Source organism: Cylas formicarius, unplaced genomic scaffold (genome assembly GCF_029955315.1).
Source record: "Cylas formicarius isolate icCylForm1 unplaced genomic scaffold, icCylForm1.1 PGA_scaffold_10__41_contigs__length_53128322, whole genome shotgun sequence".
Taxonomy (NCBI): Eukaryota; Metazoa; Arthropoda; class Insecta; order Coleoptera; family Brentidae; genus Cylas; species Cylas formicarius.
The window spans coordinates 42,231,548-42,254,286 of NW_026844214.1; the positions used below are offsets into that span (position 1 = coordinate 42,231,548).

The following is a 22,739-nucleotide window of genomic DNA, read 5'->3' on the forward strand; positions in this document are numbered from 1 at the left end:
GTCCGTGTCATTTTTGGACCCAAAATACTACAGATTTCAAAAATGGCAACGTTTAGGAGATTATTCATAAAATGTGATTAGAATTTTCTGACGATTCGAAAAAATGACTTTTCATGTTTAAAATAAGCAAGTTAACATCCGTTTCCGGTATAATGGGCTATCTTAAAAATATTTTAGCCGGATGGGCCCCATCACAGATCGAGAAATTTTCAGATAGGACAACCTGTAAATTTATGTAAGTTTCATTGTATATAAAGACGTACATAGCAGATTATGTGTACCTATAAATATCATCAATAGTTGTTATAACAGTTGTTAAACACCTAACATAATTATTTTTTTCAATTAAAAATCAAAAAATCCAATAACCCGTTATACTGCGTATTTAATTTTAATATTTTTTTAAATCAATAGGTACATGGACTCAAAAAATTGACAGCAATAAAGCGAATTCAACTTTAGTTCAATATTAGTAAGTATATATTATTTTATAAAATGTTATTAAAATAAAATATAAAATATCGCGTCTTTACAATAGGGAACTTGAACAGAATTTTAGTTTGAAAAAGGTTGCTTATGAAAGTAAGTTTATACTATTAAAAGAGCCACAGTTCACAAAAAAAATAATTTCGTAGTTCAATATAACAAATACAAGCAATTAAAAATTGTAAAATTTAAATCCTCGTTGAAACGCACTGTCATTGGTTGTGACCAGTTCTGACGTCAATTTGCTCGTCACACGCCAGCCAGACGGTAACATAGAGAAGCCGTTAGAGAACGACAACGTGTTCGTCTTGGTGGTTTTAATTTTAATTTTATTCTTGACCATCTCGCTTGCGTTTATCTTGTGTTTAATATCAAAATGACCGAAACCGATTAGTAAAAGGTCAATCTGATAATTTACCTTTAGTGGATATGTTTATCGTGACATCTTACATACAAAATACCGAAAGTTTTTCTTTTGCTGAGGTTCGCGATGTTGAAGCTAAAATGTATGTTCCGAAAATTTAACCACGAATATAATTTTGTAATCAGCTTAAAGTTTTTTAATTTTTAAAATTCAAATGATTACCAACTAAAATGTAAATTATTCAACAAAAAGGATTTTTTTAAAATAGTGGAAACCTAAATCCTGATTTTAAAGTATATTAGCATTGATAACATATAATGTTCTTTATATTATATATATCAAGAAGGCATTCTTATGGGGACTGCAGTAGGGTGGGTGCAAGTTCGAAGAGTTAACAATATTTGCTCGGCTAGGGCTAAAGTGACACCTGAACATAATTTTTGAAAGAAAGTTCCACAGGGTACTGTAATACTTTTTATAAAATTTTTGGATTTCTCTTGCGTCGGGTCTTATTCGCGACGTCACCAATATGGGAATCAGTCATCCGAAACGGTGTTTATGCCCCTTATTTAGCTCCGCTCCCTCAAACAATATATAAGCAGGGACAGAATAAAATGCGAAATAATCATGTAAAGCACATTAAGCACAAATACAAACTGGCGTAGATTAAATACAAATACGCTTTACACAAGTCAAAAATAATTCACGATCATTCCCGTGCGTTTTGTGTTTTTTAAAAGGAATAGCTGGGTGTCACAACCTGAATTATTTGGGTTTTGAGGTTTAATATTTGGTATGCGTTATTTATATACGTAAGCAAATGTATTAAAGAAATAATAAAAATGTTCAAATTTCTTATTATAATTTCCATGACGTTTTTTTTTAAATTACTCTAAAATGTTTATTGTCTCTATGAATTTTCATATACTTTGTGGCTTGTATAAGTAATTCTTGAAGGATGTAACTCAAAAATTTGTGGTCAATACCAGGACATAACTTCAAACATTTAGTTTGCTTTTCCTTGAATCTCGAGAAATTCATATGGCGATGTCAAATACTGTTGCCAAAATACGGGGGAACTATTCTCTTCAGATGTGTGTAATTAATTAATTAATACATTTATGGGTCCCCTCTCAGAGCACTACAGAGCAGCAGGTTGTTAACGAAATATGATCTTAGCACTGGCGGTGCACGTTTAGAATATGCGTGTCAGTTGCCTTCGTAAACATGAAGAGTTTGTCGGTTCTCTTTTCGATGTAATTCATTTCGCTGATTGAAAACGAGGAGATGTCACTACCGAAAGAACAAAGAGGCGACCCCATTGCGAATCGCAAATAACAACCGCCAACAAAATTTATTGACATTTGTATTAACGTTGCGTCGTCGGAATAATATCTGCGGTCGTGACATCACGAACCCGTTACCTTGTCCCAGTCCTGCCTACCATCTGTCCCGATTTCATCTTTCTCTTTCCGATGGCTTAGGTCGATCCTTTCTTCGTTTTTGATTTGCGTGCGTTCAACAGAGTCCAATATCCGCCCGGCGTTTGTCTAGTATGCGGAGGATACAGAGAGGTTGTTGCAACATATTTTTCTAGATTTTTTAATTCCTCATTTTAATAATATTAATAATTTTATTTACACATATATTTTTACTTTTTTTAAGTACTGCTATACAACAAACCTAAGAAAACTATTACAGTAAAACAGTACATTATAGATATATACATTATTAAAGTACAATGTGTTTTATATAGTATCTTCTATAATATTATTAATTAAGGTTATTATATTATTATTAATTATTATTATTATATTATATTATAATTAAGGTTATTATATTGCTTAAGTTCCCTAAAAAAGAAATTGTTTTGAACAAAACTAGCCCAGCCAAAAAACCTATACTTCCTTAGTAAATGGAGAGGAACTAACTAGTTCGCCATTTTAAATATAAGCAAAATAGAGTTTCAGCTTATTTGATACTCAAAAGATCAGTCATTCGCAACATATCAATCCTGCTGGTATACTGATTACAGCCATGGTTCTTAAAGTCCTATTTTGTAAAATATGCCTAGATCTCGTGAAATGTTTTCGGAAAACGAGTTAAGTGCGTGGAAATCGGTATTCAGGAAAAAAATGGCGCGAAATGTTAGTGCTCTCTGCCGCATCAATTTTTACCGTGGTAGGGCCACCATAGTATATGGTACGACCTGCTCTGAACATTTCAAATTTCGATCAGACATGCAACCAAAGCAATTCACTTCTAATTTGTATTCAATTGTATCCTGGTATTATTATTTCTAATTAACATTAGCTTTATTTACGTTTCTTAAATTTACATATACACTAATTGTCAAGCGAATAACATCATTTTCTAATAAATTACAATTTCTCTAATTTGACGTAGTTTAGTCAGAAAAGATCATTTTGATCATTGCATAGTAAGACGTCTGCCATTATTGTAGTTCCAGTAAATTCTCATTTACATTGAATTTAATTAAGAATGTTGTCCCAAAAATTGAAAACTTTTACATCATGACCAATAAAATAAAAACGAAAAAGACTGTTTTTGGTCACGGATACATTAATCGAATGACGGCTTAAAGTGACACTTCGTAATGCGAGGCGCTACTTCGTTTAATAAGGACGCTGAGATTTACACGTCGATACGGCAACATCGCGCGAGGGATACGCGAATGCAACGCGCGCGGACAGCAGCAGGCCTTGCTCGTGATATTGAACTGGAAAGGTCGCGGTCGGCGCTGACGCCGGATTCACTTTGCGCGAACGTAAAGATGCCGATGCGGTCCTTGACCGTCCATCCTGGTGTTCTTTTGGACGACAGTTAAAAAAAAAGGTCGTATTGTCAAATTTCGAATATTTGACAACGCGGGAGAATCTGCAACGACCACGGCGATGTTTGACACGAGAAGCTAGCCTGTTTGCTATTTACCGGTTCTTTCTATAACGTGAGCTGACTGTAATGGCGAGTAGTGCTTTGAATCACGTGACTTATTTTTTTTATATTTGTTAATTGTTAATTTGTTAATAATTGTTAAAATACAGGGTGTTAAATTTCGGAAAAATATCTACCTTATATTAATATCTATGGTCAAAAAATTAGTAATTCTAACAAATCTTATTCAATGCAAAAAGCGTCTTGTAACTCGTTTCTATCTAGTTTTGATTTGTTCCAAACTATTTAAGTCCAATTTAGGAACATCCTGTATAAGAATTCGAAGTCAAAATAACGAGCCAATATTTCAATAAATTTTAATAGCACCTAGACATAATCAAATGTTAGAAAATTGAACAATATATCGATAATGTGCTAGTCAAATAGAGAAATATTTTACTTAATTGTATTGTATTGTCCGTTAATAATTAATCTACATACTTTCCTGAGGTTTTCCTTTCCAGTTAACTTCAATGTCTTTAGTTCAAAGAAGGATATGATTTATGCAAAAAAGGTTTCAATCTCAATTAATACGTCATTGCAGTACCAAGCTATATGGAATAGATGCTTAGATTTATGCTTAGTACAAATGTTTTCAAAATCCTAATCAAAAATATTTTTAAAAATTACCAAATTTGCGAAAACTCTTATGTTTACTATTTGCTTCTAAGAATTTCAAACTTTCCGTTGCAGCAGATTATAAAGTTAAGTTATATATATATATATATATATATATATATATATATATATATATATATATATATATATATATATATATATATATATATATATATATATATATATATATATATATATATATATATATATATATATATATATATATATATATATATATATATATATATATATATATATATATATATATATATATATATATATATAACAATGGGCAAGTTTCCTATTGAACGCTTTGACATACCTCGGTCTATACATATACATACATATATATATATATATATATATATATATATATGCGATAAATTTTGGTATTTTATTTTATTTTCCGTAAAAGATTTTTTGACAATGAAAAATGTGCAAAAATTATCAAAACAAAATTCCAATAATTTTGAGTTTTATAGCTTATACCCGTTAGCTGATCCCCTCAATTATGACTAGAGCTGGCCAATTTTTTAAAAATCGAATGGAACCTTGACCGAGGTATGTCAAAGCGTTCAATAGGAAACTTGCCCATTTTTATATGTTATTAAAATATGTGTGTAAAAATACATTACATTACTACATTACTTACATTATACCAAATATGAACCCTTAAATGGCAATACTTATTTCACAATAATAATTAATATTGGAATCGCCGCCGGGCATATTCAAACAGAAGCAAAATGCGCGGCAGCCGGTGTGATGTCACACCGCAGGAAAGTACACTGAATATTACGAGTATAACAGCCAATTCAACCATTTCTCATTGATTTCTTACCATATTTGCAGTTTTTGTATTTTTTATGGAAACTATTCCATGATGCTTTTTTATTTCAAAATATGCTCTGCTATTATTTTAGCTTTGACCGTGCAAATACTTTGGATTCTTTGGACTTGAACCCACCCTACCGCAGATTCTCCAAAGGAATCTCTTCCAGATCTAAAATGAAATAAATAAATAGTAAATAATTAGGTAATAAAATGTGCAAATAATTAGGTAATGATTTTCTAATCTCCTTTCTTGCTTATTGATTTATTATTAAATACACAAAAGGAATTTGTACCTGTGTGCGTATAAATATTAATAAATCAGCACTGGTGTTTATAAGGTGCATTCTAAACATTTAATATTTAATATATTTATTTTAAATAAGACTTGTTATTGGAGTTATACTTTGATGCTAGTTTTTCACCACGAACTTAAGGAAAATCCTCCTAATTTTTAATGTATGATGGAGTCATAAATATATCAACTTTGGGTAAATTGTCTGATTGTTCTTTTATATAACCCGCGTTCAATCAATGAGCATTGATTATTTATTTGTTTATTTATTATATAGTTGTTGTATTTGTTATTTCGATGTCTGTATACGTGCGTCTAAATCGAAATACAGATGCCAGAACGTTTTAAGAGCAGACAAATTTATTAAACTTTTAAACCTTTACTTTTATTATGATGAACTTCCTGTTGATAATATCTTACGATTTTAACTATTTTTAAATGATTTTATTTTATGAGCACGTTCAATATTGTCACCGAATAATTACCTGTTTGGTTCATTTTCGTGGAATTTGTTTTTAATTCAGCTTAAATTGAAGTGAATTTGTGTCGCGGAATGGAAATGGAAATAACCACCCCGTAAACATGGAAAATGAAGAAAATTTGACGTTTAATCGCAAAATTAATTTAAATTCGGACGTGTGTTGCCAATAAATAATTAATAATCTATTATTGATCCGCTGGTGTTAAATAAATAATTTTTGGCATTATGGATGCAAATTCTCGTCCGAATTCGGCTGGTCCCCTTATTCCAGCTTCAGTTTACGCAAAATTGACCCTGTTATTATGCGGCATCCTGTGATTAAATGTGTTAATATTTGTAATTTGCTTTCTATAAACGGTGATTTTTGGTGAGTATTATAATAGAAATTCCAGAAAATGAATTTTACCAACAAATTTCTCTTTAAACTAACTGAAGCTGACCAAAACATTTCGGGCGTAGCTATGGTATTTTATATACTTTATTTATTTATTCATTTTTATGTTATTTTATTCATAAATAGCGAACTCCATGCAATTAACTCGTTTTTTTCCGCGTTGAAAGTCACATGTCTTGGTTGAAAGCGGGTTTTGAAATTATTTACACATGCGCGCTCAATATTCTTTCTCAGCATCTTTTGATATGGGCCTCAAAAGTGTCTGTACTATGAACACAAACTAGGCCGTCCTATTCTCTAAATCTAGTATAGTTAATTAGGTTTTGACAAAGTAATAATGACATAATGACAGAATAACCTTCAACTCTATACAGTTACTATAATTATGCACGGATAAAGCATACGGAAAGCTCAAGGTCGCGAGCGACTTCGGACTTTTCCGGTATTTCAATCACGGGTTCAGAAGCCATTGCATTTTGACGTTTGTTAATACTGAAGGTGACGTCACACGAAGCTCAGTGAATTCGTGTTTTGTGCGATTGTACCCAAAAACTCAAAGTCGTAGTAAAAAGTATAGTATGCGACCGTTGATACACTTTTTCCGTCACTCAAAAAACTATTTTTTTCTTTTAGATTAAATGGCATGAAGTAAGAATTTTCGTTTTTTGAGAAAACATTCACCGCTCGTGACTTAAATGGCATTTATCAAACTTGTTGCATGATATTCTAATTTAGGAAGCAAATGCTAATTAGAACACAAAAATCCTGTGAGTTTTAGTTATGCAATAAAAAAAAGGGTATATATATATATATATATATATATATATATATATATATATATATATATATATATATATATATATTCTCACGTATTGATTCACGGATGGAAAAATGTGATGACACTATATTCCGGGATATCATCCGTTCGCTCGTTGAACTCCGACTGGAATCCTGCATCCGACTGGAATCCTGCAAATCTTGCATCCGACTGGAATCCTGCAGACGTTTCGCCAAAATCTCACTTGGCATCTTCAATGCTCGCGTTCCGAAAACACTTCGAACACAGTGTTCGAAGTGTTTTCGGAACGCGAGCATTGAAGATGCCAAGTGAGATTTTGGCGAAACGTCTGCAGGATTCCAGTCGGATGCAAGATTTGCAGGATTCCAGTCGGATGCAGGATTCCAGTCGGAGTTCAACGAGCGAACGGATGATATCCCGGAATATAGTGTCATCATATATATATATATATATATATCCTTTGCTCTTTACAAACAGTTGGGCAAGACTACTATGGCCATTCGCCCATTACCGACTTCCGTCGAGGATTTTCGCTTTTGGTTAATGACCAACACGTACGAATAAGAAATATAACCAAAATTTGCTCGGCTAGCAAAAAACCGATTTTGACCGATACCAAAAAAAATCGGTTTCCCCCCGCTTCCACCGAAGACCATCCGGGCCCATCCGGCCTCCATACCGGCGTGAACAGGGAAAAGCGATGGGGCCGACGACGATTATCACTTTAAAACATACACTGAACACTCAAATCACTAAATTCACACAGTGGAAACCGATATGAAACTTTTGGGGACGAATACAAGGGATTCTGTCGGGAGCGAACGGAGGTTAAACCGCCGCGTGCCCAATACTCCACCACAGAATCCTCCATGATTTATTGTTATTCACATATTAGATAATATAATGACCCTACGACGGGAAAAAATGACGAGCCGCAGGCGGCCTTGATATTTTCATAGACATACTACCGTAAAATACGACGCTTGGCCATCTGTCAGCGGCCATGTTGGTTGTTGAAAGTCGCAAGCTCATTGGTTGAACACGAGATTTTAAATCTCGCTCATGCGCATATTGAATGGACCTTCTTAACAAATTCTTAGTTGCTTTAAAAGTTTCTCTATACCTTCAGTAGCTGTATGGTTAGTCATGACCTTTTGCGACCCTGTTAATGTATGTAGTTCTAAATGAGTTCATAGTATAAGAAAAATATATGTTGCATTAAAAATGTCTTGAAATTGGCATTGGCAGTTTTTTTTTTCATTATTTTTTTGCATTATTCCTACTTATAACCTAATGTTCGTATTCCGCAAGGCACAGGCGTTGGTCCGTCAGATCGTGTTGCATTGTGGGACGTGCAAAAACTGTGGGCGTATTCGGGTCGCGGTGACGTCACACGAAACAAGTGCCGCACGAATCGGGGTCAACGGTGTTACGATCGCCTCTGAATGTGTGTCAATCGGCGGTCCCGCGTTTTATTTCCCACTTTTTTTTGCAGAGCGATAACAAACCAACGACAGACTTACCTATGTTGGCGGTTATGAAAGCCGGCTGCATGCTGTACACGGCGGAAGAACTGGACAGGTCCAGAAGGAACGTCGCCAAAGTCACCAAAGACGCCGGAAACATCTGCAATTCATAAAACCACAGAAATCATAATCAAAATCAAAAATCCTGAATGCGCAGGCACTTTTGGAATTTTTTATTTTTTTTTTAAATGCAATGGTCATTTCTTGATCTGACACACAAAAGGTAGTTGCTAGTCAACTCTAGAAAGTACTGACCACGTATGAGCTCCTAATATTAATGGAAAGATTACATTTTACGTTACAGTTTAGCATTTTCGATTTAGTCTCATATATAAATAATCATATCTTATCACCAATAGATCATTAAGCCAATTTTATCAAAAGAATTTATAGGAAATTGGAAGCTCTACAAAAATGGTCTCTTATGCTTTTATAATTTTTAGAAAAATAAATTTTTGTTTTGAATGTCATTTGATTGAAAAATAATTATCTCGAAATGTTTTCAACTATTATCGTTGATCTATTACTCTACCATTTTAAATATATTTATTTACATTGGAATCCCAATGGGTACTTAGATTCATAGTTTTTAATAAATATTATCAATTTATTCATTAAATTAGTAAATTTTGAGATTAGTTATTATCTATTTGAGAAGAAAAAGTTCTTTATTCAAGAAATATCACTAAATGCATTAATAGAAAAAGAATTCTGTTCCACCATAGGAAATATTATACCTTAATTCAAAAGTTAATAGAAAAATATGCATTTTTAGATTTAGTTATACAAATCGATTTTTATTACAGGCATCGAATAGTCCTCGATGTTCCTTGACAACTTGCAGCAAGTATTGAAAATGTTCTTCTTTTTTCGTCAAAGAGACTAACACTGCTCCACGCTCTGCTGCGTGTTACATTTAGTTACATTTCATTTGTTTGAGATTCTCTTCATTTTTCTTATAACTCTCATCTTGAGCCCACAATGCAATGTCAACATCAAGGAAATCGTATGGTAGGTCAAAAATTTTGAACAAATTTAATGATTTTTGAGAAACAAAGTCACTCGGATCCTTTTGAATAATCGAATTGATATTCTTTTGATCGATCTCAAATTTTTTAACTCTAGAATGTATGCCATATCGAGTTTTTACGGCTTCGACTACCCTTTTTACCTATTTTATATCGAGTGGAACAGAGTTATCGTAAAATTAACGAAAACCTAAGTATATAGTATACAAATTTTATGAACACGCTATGCTCGTGTCTAAATAAATTAGTGAAGAAGTTTTTAAAGATGTTGTATACTATGCTTTTTTACGACAGTTGTCGGTAGAATTTAGTAAGTGATTATATTTTGATATGTGTCAGTTTTGTTGGCCACGTCATGTTTTGCATCGTTTATAAACTTATTCAAGTCACTCGCATATTAAACACTCGTTCTACTCGTGCCTAAACTGTATAACATAATAGTTTTCAAAATTCGTATAAAAAATACACATCCCATTTAAAAAGCAGGCGTCATTTCTTCCATCATAATTCAAACATAATTTTATGATCCTGCCAGTATGGTTTAAATGATGTCCCGTCTAAGCAACCACATTTTTTCAGGTAGCTATCTTATGTGAAGACTTTACGGCTTACGGGTGCCATTTAAAATTTATTGCGCTTAGTAAATAAAAGAAATTTATGAAAGGGACTCGCCGAGACTTGAAATTCCCATTAAAATGGTATTTTAAGTTATACTGGCCCCGGAGTTTTTAGAGAGTAAAAATATATCGACATGCTGACGAGTCTCATAAAACAGACCGATTTAAATTTGCAGTGAGGTCAAGAAAAGAGTTGTAAATAATATATTAATTTAAAACGTAAAATTAAAAAAATGATTATAAACAGGTTCTCTTAATCCGTTTTAATTTCTCTCTTGTGGCAACTTTACTCACTGAAATATGCGGTTAAACGTTGAGCCCATTTCTCTATAAAAAAAAAACACAACAAAATCCATAGAAAACGATGGAAACCTTTCCGGTGAGGACATTAAACGCCTTGTATATCATATAAATAAACGACACACCTCGGGAGAATACCACACCGTACGTTCTACAAGAAGCCTACCGATGTTTTGTCGTTGAAATCAAATTAAACGAAGTGCTACGTGTGGATTTAGATTTTCCAGCGATTAAGGCAACACGTTATACAACTAGAGTGAAAATGGGGGAAAAAATAATTATAATCGCTTAATCACGCTGAAATTTATTACGATTCGCGGGATATATGCAAAACGTCTTGCTTTTGCGGCAAACGAAATGTAGTACGTTTATTAACGTCGCTGGTTCGGGGAAATAGCGAAATTAAAGCCGCTTATTTATATCTGCTATCGAAATCCTTCTTGCTTGATTTAAATGAGCCAGGCAGAGGCGAAGGTTATGCTTGTAGTTCCAAGATCTTAAAGAAAATGCATTTTACACTATGTCTCAAAGTATATCTATCGTCTTGGCATTTGATCGACAGTGGCAGCGTGAATAACCCGTTTTTCGATGCGTGTTGAAAAGTCTTCTCACCAGAATTTTTTCCGTTATGTCTCGTCGAAATTAATTATCATTAGATGCGAATCGAATTGTAAAAAATGCGTTTGAATGTTTAATAAGTCGACGATTTATTAAAGAAAAAGCTTTAAAATGAACCTGCGTATTTATAAAATCGCTAGTATCCTAGATAAAGGATATTGTTAACAGGGAATTATTGAACGAAACAAGGTATCGGAATCGCACAGATTGCGCACCTAGAGATTTAATTATTTTCAGCAAATTAAAAAACGTCGAAGCGAAAACAGATGTATAATTTAACTAGATGAAACTTGGTTCTATACACACTATGCAGTATCCAAAGAATTGGTTGATTCCAGTAAAAACTGTCAGACAAAAGCAAAAGCATACCATAATTCACGCTGGACCAAAAGAGAGATTTATTCGTGCCTGCTGGTGTCTGCGAAGAGTTTTAGGTGGATTACTTTTTGTTTTCTACGGACACACACGCCCAAAAAATCATCTTTTATTTTGCCAGCGACCGACCCAAGCCGCATAATGATTGACAGCCATTGTCGAAGAATAATTTTTGTTTACATGACCTAAACTTTTTCATGGTTTAACCTTACTGGGATTTATATCTTAACTAGTGATGTAAAAGTCGGTTATAGTAACAGGCTATGCCAATATTTTTAATTTAACATTAGAATAAGACTCGAGCTTAAAATATGCATGAAGATACAATTGCATAACTTTTTGTAAACTGAATTCACAATTATCTTTTAAAAAATATTTCGAATAACGGTGTCATTGTGATGTATAAGGCAAGCTATCACGGCCGCCTGCTGCAAAAAGCACCAAATTCATCAAGTACAAAAGCTGAAATTAAGGAATATTTGTTACAAAACAATATGCATTTTGTATCCAGCTAGAGGCAACTTTTGGAAGTGTAGCTTTAAAAAATTATATGTATGCCATAGTTTAGCTGAACCCATGTATATTCATTTAACCCAATAGAACAGTTGTGGCACCACGTGGGAGTAGAAAATGTTACTCCTACTTTAAGTCCGAAAGCATTCATGAATGAAAAATAATAGTAACAATAACAATAATAATAATATTTATTGTTTAGAAGGCAATTTCATCTTAAGAACTATAACTATAACTATAATAGGTAGTCAACTATATTCACTCCATCAAATTAATAGTGACTCCATTATAGTATTTAAAATTTACGTTTAATTAGTGTGGTGAACTGTGAGCGACAAAAAACATCAATATCATTACAGACTTCATTCAACGATTTCATCAACTGATAGAGAGAAACATTAATCAAAAAATTGGTTCTTGGAGTTACTAGTTGAAATACAGGTGATACCCTTACAGTCCTTGAAGGAACATGAAAGTTCAGCTGGCTCAGCGACTCAGGGCAATCTATTAATAAATTGCAAAGTTTATATAAAAACAGAAATGAAAGGTACCTCCTACGGTTCATTAGTGAGCGAACAATAAACATTAGTAATAAATTACTCTGTGGCAGTCCCGTAGCCTTGTAGAAACCATTTACATGAAAGTGAAGAAATTTCAGAAATTAATACCAAATATTGGTTGCCACACCGTTGAACCGTACCCTATTTTGCGGCGCACATAACTGTAGTATAAGAGTTTTAAAGTATGTACCCTCGCAAAAGCCCTAGAATTTCTCACTATGAATCCCAGCCTTTTGAGTACACCTCTACAGGCTTCATCGAAATGATTTCTGTAGGAGATTTTTGTGTCAAACGTATTTAAACTTGTAATATTTTCTGAATAATATGTTATCCAGATCGTAATTAAAAGTTATTTTATCAGTTTTGTATGAAAATGTCATTGCGAAACATTTATCTGTATTCAGAGGTAGGTTATTAAAAGCACACCAAGAACCAATAATCTCTAAATCATCCAGCAGAGACACACAGTCGACCACTCTCTCAATTATTCTAAACAATTTTACATCATCAGCAAAGAGCAAAATTTCACTATCAACGTTAGCTACTATATCATTAATGAAAAGCAAGAATATCAATGGCGCTAAATGGCTACCCTTGGGATCGCCGCTACTGGCCGTGAACCTAAGCGTTGAGTGCTATGCAGATATGGCTTTATGAATGCCACAAAATCCAAGCATCCTCAGTTTAGAGAGCAGTACAGCGTGGTCCACCCGATCAAAGGCTTTTGAGAAGTCCGTGTATAGCACATCCACCCACCTCCCGTCGCCAAATTACTGATTGTGCTTCGAACTCTAAAAAAAACATGTCGTTTCTGGGTTACCAAGTTCATTTGGTTGAAAATACGCTCATGGAGCGACTTCTCAAAAGCCCTAGCAAAGGTCTGTAATTGGATATATCAGATGCTTTTCCCCTCTTTAGAATGGAAGTAATTTTTATGTACTTCCAGACATTTTATATTTTTAAGTTAGTTAATCTGCATCCCGCGGGCGAACAAAGAAGACTAGAATTTTGTCATTGGTATTTACCAATGGACACAGATAGGAGTTTTTATAGGAAAATTATTCGGATGAAGCTTATATTAGAATTTTAAACATAAATTAACTACTCAGGACGACCGTTGTCTTTTTAAAAAAATTTATTTAAATTTACAACCATTTAAAATGGTCTGTTACAATAACATGTCTAGACAGAACTCTGCGTCGACACCGTTAAACTACGTTTTTATATGTAGAAATAGGACTCTGCTAGGTCAGCATTCTTGGATCTTCGCTAGTGAGATAACTGCTCCCCCGTAAGCTTCAACTATACCGTCAAGAGGGGTAGTTGAACACATTTTGGATCTTTAGGTTCTTCGACTTCTTGCTGCTGTTTCTTGCTGGATTTGGTGCATCTTGGCTCTAACAATCTTCTATAGCAAATAAATAGACACAAACTGATTATGACCATATATACAAGGATGGTCCATATGCTCGGATATTTGTAAAATTCCGAGAACTTCAGAAGTGGGTAATTTAACTGAATTTCATCCCTTAAAAGGTTTAGTTCATCTAACTTAACTTCATTTAATTTGATAGTTAAATCCATCTGGCTTTGTTGTGAGTACTAAGGTTGATTAATCTGACATCACTAATTTATGTTTGATGATCAATTTTGACGAGGCATCCTCAAGGCTATTTCGCAAGGACTGCTGTTATCGTTATTCTTGATTTCTTGTTGGGTGCAGACGAATAGACCTTTAGTAGCCTCCTTGCAGGGCCCATTATAGTATGCATGTTGCAATTCACTTTTTATTAAATATTTTGCACGCGGTAAAACAACCCTAAACCAACTCTCGTGTCTTACGGGGATTGAGTAGAGATGAAAGTAATCGAAAATTATTCGATTAGTCATTGGTATTCTCAAAAGGTAATTGATTTTATTATTCAAAATAAAACAGTCAATAGTAATTAATTTCTCAAAAATAAAAGTGTTTTCTAACGTTACAGGTATAATTATTTGGTCTTTTCCAACTTTGGTTTGCAAAATAAGAAGTTCTTTAAATAAGTCGTTAATCTTAATTAAGTCTTGTAAAATTGATAAAATTACTTCATAGGTGTTGATAATTTGTACCCAAATATTTTTAATAATTAGTACGTTCTCTCTATAGGCTGACTTTGGAACAATAAGAGCTATTTGAATGATCTTTGACTGTAAGTATTTGTCATTTTGACATATTTTCTGCAAAGTATGGTTAAATTTTATAAGAATGTTAAGGGATAAAGATTTTTGTTTTAGAATGCCTTCGGCTAACTCATTTTGGTTGCGCCGCAAGATTTTAATAAGCAGTTCATAATGTTCGCCGTCAGATGCGTCAAGATTTCCTGTAATAGCCTTAAAAACAGATCCGAGTACATTTATTAGCCCTCTCTTAGATCTTTTTTGATGCGGAAGGATTTCTATAATTTTATTTTCAATCCTAGATTCCAAAATGTTTAGAAGTTTTTAATATAATTTTGACTATCACTGTAATATCCTGGGTGGCTGGATATTATTTTTGAGACATTTTCTTTTCTAAAAATAATTTATTTCCAATATTATTGGATTTAAATCAAAATAATGGATTAAAGTGTAAGTGTATTCGACTGATTTTGATTTTGATAATTCCGGGGTTGTTGTCCAATTTTCTTAAAGTTATTTCGTCATAAAGGCCACAGGTGAAGCCGACAAACAGTACTACGTAGGGGGCGGTTCTGGTCATCCCTTCTATAAGAACAAGACTTCGATCGGCGATATTGGTCTTCACAAAAATTCTTGTCCTTGCGAAGCTAGGCGATATGGTTTCTAGTTTCCGATGATCGTGTTTCGTACAGGTCTTCGATAAACTGGGGTTTTCGATTTTCAGAAATCCACTCTGCCAAACACTAATCACCAATAGGTCCGATTTTCAATTAATCGATGATACGAAAAAAATCGACGTCGCGACGCGGTGCGCTAGTCAATTTCTGGAAATCCTACCGACTGAGCCAATTAACTACTCGGGACGACCGTTGCCTTTTTTACAAACTTTATTTAAATTTACAATCGTTTAAAATGGTCTGTCTGCTGGGTCAGCATCCTTGGATCTTCGCTAATGAGATAACTCATGCAAAATCATGACCCGCAAACCGCAAGCCTCTAGTTTTACTCACTACCGAGTTATAACGCAATGACAATCAATTTCGCACACTGTACTTGCAACATGCGTCATTGTACATTCGTACGTTAAGAACGGCAAAGCTTTAAAAAAAAGTCGTGGGCGGTATTTTTCTTTTTTCTATACCGAACGTATCGATCTTATTACGCGTCTTCTTGAGTATACCAGGCACAGGCAATTTAAATTATACGCCTCGTTTATCAGCCTCAGTCTTCGTGCTTTACTTTGAAAAAGATAGACGGACGAACAAGGTCAGGTGTCTGCTTATGCTAATTTTTCCTCGAATTTTTTTTTTCGTCAACCATTTTGTGCTTTGTTTCAGCGTACAAAGACCGGGGATATAATTAATAATCAAGTCGGTAACATGTCAGTAAGCCCTGCGGAAAAAAAAGTTTGTCCGAGGGTTACGGTTACGGTTTACTCGCACGAAGCGCTTAAGAAATTAGGATAACTTTATACTTTTTGAAATGTAAAACCAAAAACGAAATTTTACCGACTACGCCGTTAAGTATGATAATATATATATATATATATATATATATATATATATATATATATATATATATATATATATATATATATATATATATATATATATATATATATATATATATATATATATATATATATATATATATATATATATATATATATATATATATATATATATTTTTTTTTTCTTTTTTTTTCACGTATTGATTCACGGATGGAAAAATGTGATGACACTGTATTCCGGGATATCATCCGTTCGCTTGTTGAACTCCGACTGGAATCCTGCAGACGTTTCGCCAAAATCTCACTTGGCATCTTCAATGCTCACGCTCCGAGACATGATGAGACATTGTTAAAAAATGTCCTTACCATAATATTCCTTTTATTTATCTTGCGCCTAAACCCTATCGGGATCGTTTATAGTCTTTATTAAAAAAGTACCGATATGTAATCTTCTACGAGACTCCATGCTAAACCAATCGGTTTATAAAAATTAGAAATTTGATGATATTTTCTTTAGCCATACACAAACCGCCACACATTGGTTTTGATTTTTTTGAGTTCTACACTCACTTTTATTATCTAAACAAAAACCATATCTATAATAATAATAGTAATAATTATATACCTTATTCAGATAATTTTGACAAGGACAATTACAAGAAAAGGCAAGTGTGCAGCGCCCAGGCGTATCTGCTTGCCAATTTCTATCCTTATCCTTACACATAACATCACACCATGGTTTTAAATAATGTTTGCGTTAAGTACCTACTTAATTATATAACAGAAGGAAAAACCTAAGCCTAAGCCTAAGGAAATTTTCGCTTTATTGATGGCGGCCAGAGAGGTGCTTCGGCTCAACTACGGAAGCAGGAGAGTCTTCTTCTACTCGGATAGTAGGGCTGCACTCATGGCGCTGAAGTCAGTCAAGGATTCAATTTACAATAGAACATGAAGAGGATAACAGTCTGCCCTTTTTAGATGTGCACATCACAAGGACCGAAGATGGACAGTTGGAACACACTGTCTATAGAAAACCAACACACACTAATATATATCTGAACGTTAAATCTCATCACCACCCATCACAGATACAGACAGTGGCAAATACATTAATTGCCCGGTCCTTCAGGCTCACAAACTGAAGAAAATTAGTACCTGTCTTCGACAAAACGGTTACCAAAGGCGCATCATTAGCAAGGCAATCAGTAAACAACAACAGCTGCAGCAGAGAGTGCAATCGCCGGAATATTACGGAAACACAACATATCAACGGCATACAAACCTGATCATACCATCGGAGCAATACTAAGAAACCCAAAACAAAAAATTACTCTGGAACATGCGGATCGTGCAGCCTGACGTATATGGGACAGACCAACAAAAGGATTTCAGCCAGGCTCGAGGAACATCGTTTAGCCATAAGAAAAAAACAAACAACATCTGCTTTGTTTCGGCATTAAAAATATTATACAGTAATAGAATATATAAATAAATAAATAAAAATTTAAATTTAATTAAAAACTACTTAACAGAGAGAAAGCAAAATGTGGTCCTGAACGGGGTCTAGTCTGCTTGCTTAGACATAAGAAGTGGAGTTCCTCAAGGCTCAATTTTAGCTCCCGTTCTGTTTATTATTTTCACAACAAAATTCCTAGATTTTCTCAAACGTGACAAGAAGCTTTATCATGTTTTTGACCCTTCTAGGTTGCAGCTTGAGTGCCAAAATATCAACAGTGACCTTGAACGAATTGACAGAATTTCCACAGATCACGGTTTGCTTTTAAACCCAAAAAAATTCTTCTGTAATGTTTTTTAGTCAGCAGGTGGATGTTAAGCGTCTTGCTTCTGAAGTAATCATAAAAATAAACAATATTACTCTTCCATTTCAAAACGAGGCAAAAAAATTGGGGTTACTTTTAGTTACAAAACTTCGCTCTGAAAAGCATATCTCGACTTGTACGCAAAGGGCTATTGGCCGTTTAAAAGAGTTGATAGCTCAAGGCATACTCGAAATCTTAAAAAAACCTTATGGGATGCTCTGGTTCTCTCCGTGTTTAATCACTGTGATGTATATGGGCCTTGTTTGACAGCTAATTCGTCACAATGTATTGAAAAAATTTAAAAATGCCGCGGAAGACCTATCAGCTACAAGCTGAAGGAAGCGGGTTGGACGAATATGAAGACGCGGCGCTTGATCCATCGCTGTTGTCTTTATTTCAAAATAATTAAGACAAAATATCGAGAATACCTCTCCGAAAAAATACCTTTTAGAACAGACGTGAATAACTTAAATCTAAAGGGGTCATAGTTCCTCGTCGCCGATCTGGTATATTTGAAAGATCCTTCAGTTACGACTTGGTTAAACTATATAATGACCTGCCCCATTCCATTCAGAATGCGACAATAAATTCTTTTGCAAATAAACTAAAAACGTGGTTATGTTCTAGAATTTAAAGAGAAAAAAAAATAAAAAAAAAATATATTGAGAAGTTACAGAGCACAGGAAGAATCTAACCAATGTGCACTGCTAGAATTCTTTAAAAATTTGTAGTACTTACAGTACTTTAGCCTCGACTTTAGCTAATAGTGTTTTTATTTACACAGGTAGGCTTAGGTTTTTCCTTCTGTTATATAATTAAGTGGGTATTTAACGCAAACATTATTTAAAACCATGGTGTGACGTTATGTATAAGGATAAGGATAGAAATTAGCAAGCAGATACGCCTGGGCGCTGCACTCTTGCCTTTTCTTGTAATTTTCCTTGTCAAAATAATCTGAATAAGGTATATAATAATAATTATTATTATTATAGATATGGTTTTTGTTTAGATAATAAAAGTGAGTGTGGAACTCAAAAAAATCAAAACCAATGTATGGCTTAAGAAAATATCATCAAATTTCTAATTTTTATAAACCGATTGGTTTAGGATGGAGTCTCGTAGAAGATTATAAACGATCCCGATAGTGTTTAGGCGCAAGATAAATAAAAGGAATGTTATGGTAAGGACATTTTTTAACAATGTCTCATCATGGGAGGGCCACGTTTCGGAGGAGTTTTTCATATAAGGGCATAAAACATATTCAATACCTAATAAACTGGTAAATTTAAATTAAAAATTGATAGAAAGAATAACTGCATTTACAGAATTTCTTCTTCTTATTCTTTCTTCAAGTTTTTCTCATGCATTTTTTATAGCCATGCACTAGAAAGTCGTAGCTGGGATATGACGACATCATCAATTTCATTTTATAATTTTGTTGTGTACTATTAGGCCACGCGCCGGTTCAGTAGAGTAGCTAATTCTAAGACAGACTGCGCCATTGAATATTTGTTATGCTATTATCTGAAATACAAGTTGTTTATTATATTATTATTATTATTATTATTAAAATTCGAAACATACCTGCCGTTTCTATTATTAGACTTTTTCTCGAACTTTTTTATTAAATATTACTAAATATTTTTCAAATACAGGTTTTATTCGAATAAACTTATTAACTGTAATTGTAAGTTCTGTTGTGTAAAATCTTTTTTTTTCTATATAATTTTTAAAGTATATGTTTGTGTCGTTGACTTAGTTTTCAACTAACCAAAATAAACAAACTTTTTTCTTTCTAGCTTTTTAGACATCTCATTTTGTTACTTTTGACTTTTATATTCGGTATTAATAAGACATGACAAAGTCAAATTTAAATCGTACTTTAAAAACGGAGGAAATACGATCAAACGCAACCTTTTAATTAAAAAAAAAAACTTAAAGACAAAAGTTATTCGGATTCGCTTATACTTTTCAAATAATATATTGGTATATATACAGGGTGTTTCTTATTTTTAACAGAACACCGAATTTAAGGCAAACAAATTTGTAAAGAAACTTCTGTATTTAAATATATCATTAAAAGTCAATGACAACTTGAGCTTCCTTGGATGATTGCAGATTTTTCTTCCGAAAAGTGCTTATTGTTATCAAATGTGCGCCGCTGTGGCCTCCGCGGTTCCCATAAAATCGCGAAACCCGGAAAAAATAAGCGAAACGGAAAAATAACCGGAATGTACCGTTTGAATCCGGTCAATCGGCGAGGCGTTTAAGCAGTTCGCACTTAATTACCGGTTGGCGACGATTTCTCAGCCAAAACAGGTCACTTTAATGGCATATTATAATAATTAAAAAACGGCGGTTCTGTTGCTCATCAATAAATGACAGACTTTCGGGGTAGCAACAACGTACGGCCAAATATGGCAAAATCTCATAAAAATAAAGAATGAAAACTATACAGGGTTTCACTACGAATGCATAGTCACTTACTCTCAGAGGCTAACCACAGACTACTGCATTCTACGCAAGAAATAATTTTAGAGTTCAAGATTTCCTGTTTTTGTTTAACATCTTGGTATTGAATAAATTTTTAGTTTTAAAATCGTACTATTTCTTTAATTTTTAAGTTGGGAATCGAAAAATAGCAAATTAATTAATGCAATTAAAGTGTAATTTTTCACTTTGAGCGCATTTTGATATATTATATATTTTTAGTTTTTATTAATTCTGACACCCCTGACAAGTATCGGTGTAATTTTTCCAAGAATCTTCCACAGGCTATTGTAACACCATTTACATGAATTGAATTTAATCGACTCGAAGTCGATTCATCAACAACCGACACCGGAGGAATCCAGAAGATTTGTAATTTGTAAGTATCGGTGTCCCAAGCAAACTAGCTGGCATAAAAACGAATATCGGCGGAACTGCGGGGCTTGTTCGACTGATTCTACACTTATACACGTGTAATTTTAATGTAGAAAATTAACGCGACAACCCGCATCTTTTCAAAAAAGTGAAACCGCTTTTGCGATACACCGGATGCAAATAAAATCTTCGACACCGCAATTACCCGGACAAGGATCTCGAGATCTGGATTGTTATGGGGGTAATTAGCACAAAAAATGCGTTTTGAACGTCGATTACGGAGAATTTCTCGAATAAATGCTCCGGTATTAATGTTGAGTTATTCGCAGTGCAGTATTATATAGTTGTCTGTTTTATTTTGTTCTTTTAATATTCTTTTAATTCCTTAACTATTATCAGCTTGGTGTTCTTTTTACTGTTACTAAATCAGTTCCTAAAATGTTCACGAATTTAACATTAGCGTCAGTGGTATATTTTTTTACATAATTGTGTATTTTGTGTTAACCCAAATTGCGTACCTATTTTTTATGTATTACCAACCTACTTTTTAATGCCCTGCGGATGACCGATTTTAGCAATTAAAATTGCAGTGTACATCAGAAGCTCGAGTTCTAAGTATATATATAGTCGTTCCAGTTTTTTATTAATCATTTATTATTAATTAAATTACAATTTAAAAATGTTTCAAAATAACCACCTGTTCTTGAATCGTTCAAGTGTAAATGCAATGCAAAATGTAAGTAAAATAAATTCACTATACTATTTCGATAATTAATAATTAAATCAATTGGTGGAGATTGGGGATTTGGGAATTACACTAGACGAAACGTGGATATTTAAAGCTCACATGGAGTAAATCATTTTTGAGGCAAAAGAACGGCTTCATAATAAGGAATTCAACAAAAATCCTTGGGTTCTTTCAGCAAAGTTATACCGTCCATCACGGGTGCAAAACAAATATAAATATGGAGAATCAGAATTATAGCAGTATTCGTTCAAAATTCAGAATTTCAACTCTTCAGAACAAGAAGTGACTGGCAGATCAGTTAATGATATACAGGATTCTATATTCGGATTGACTCTTATTTTTTATCAAAAATTAACCTACAAATGAAAAACGCATGCCTTTTTAATAATAAATACTATCGAAGTAACCTACAAAGTAAACTACGAAGTGTGTTTAATTTTCAACTTTGTACTAGAAACTTCAAAATAGAATATTATGCAACAAGTGCGGTAAACGGCATTTGACAAAGTCTACCGAACGTGTTGCATACTATACTTTTTCTACGACCGTTAGTTTTTGGGTACCTTTTCGTAAAACAACGCGAATACATTCACTGACATGACGGTCAGAATTGACGAACGTCAAAATTTAAAGCGTAGGAATTATCCCCGAAAACATCCGATTGCTCCCAAACCCGTGCGGTAAAATCCCGGAAATGTCCGAAGTGGCCCGGATTCGTGGGAAAGGAAACTGACGTGGTAAAACGGCGCTTCCCGCACGCTAGATCGGTGGGTAATTAGGTATTTTACAGACGGGAGTAGAAAATAGTATACTATGCAACAAGTGCGGTAAACGTCATTTAACTCACGAGTTTATTTGACACGAGCGGAGCGAGTTTTT

At 33.7% G+C, this 22,739-nt stretch overlaps 1 protein-coding gene across 2 annotated transcripts in view; it reads right to left on the reverse strand.

The window, feature by feature from the left end:
• LOC132705981 (serine proteinase stubble) overlaps positions 1 to 22,739 on the reverse strand; it is a 41,113-nt gene that overhangs the window by 13,395 nt on the left and 4,979 nt on the right. For both annotated transcript variants that reach the window (XM_060677001.1, XM_060676991.1), the window contains exon 2: positions 8,747 to 8,849. In XM_060677001.1, the coding sequence (XP_060532984.1) occupies positions 8,747 to 8,849 (103 nt within the window). The remainder of the gene's footprint in view (positions 1 to 8,746; positions 8,850 to 22,739) is intronic.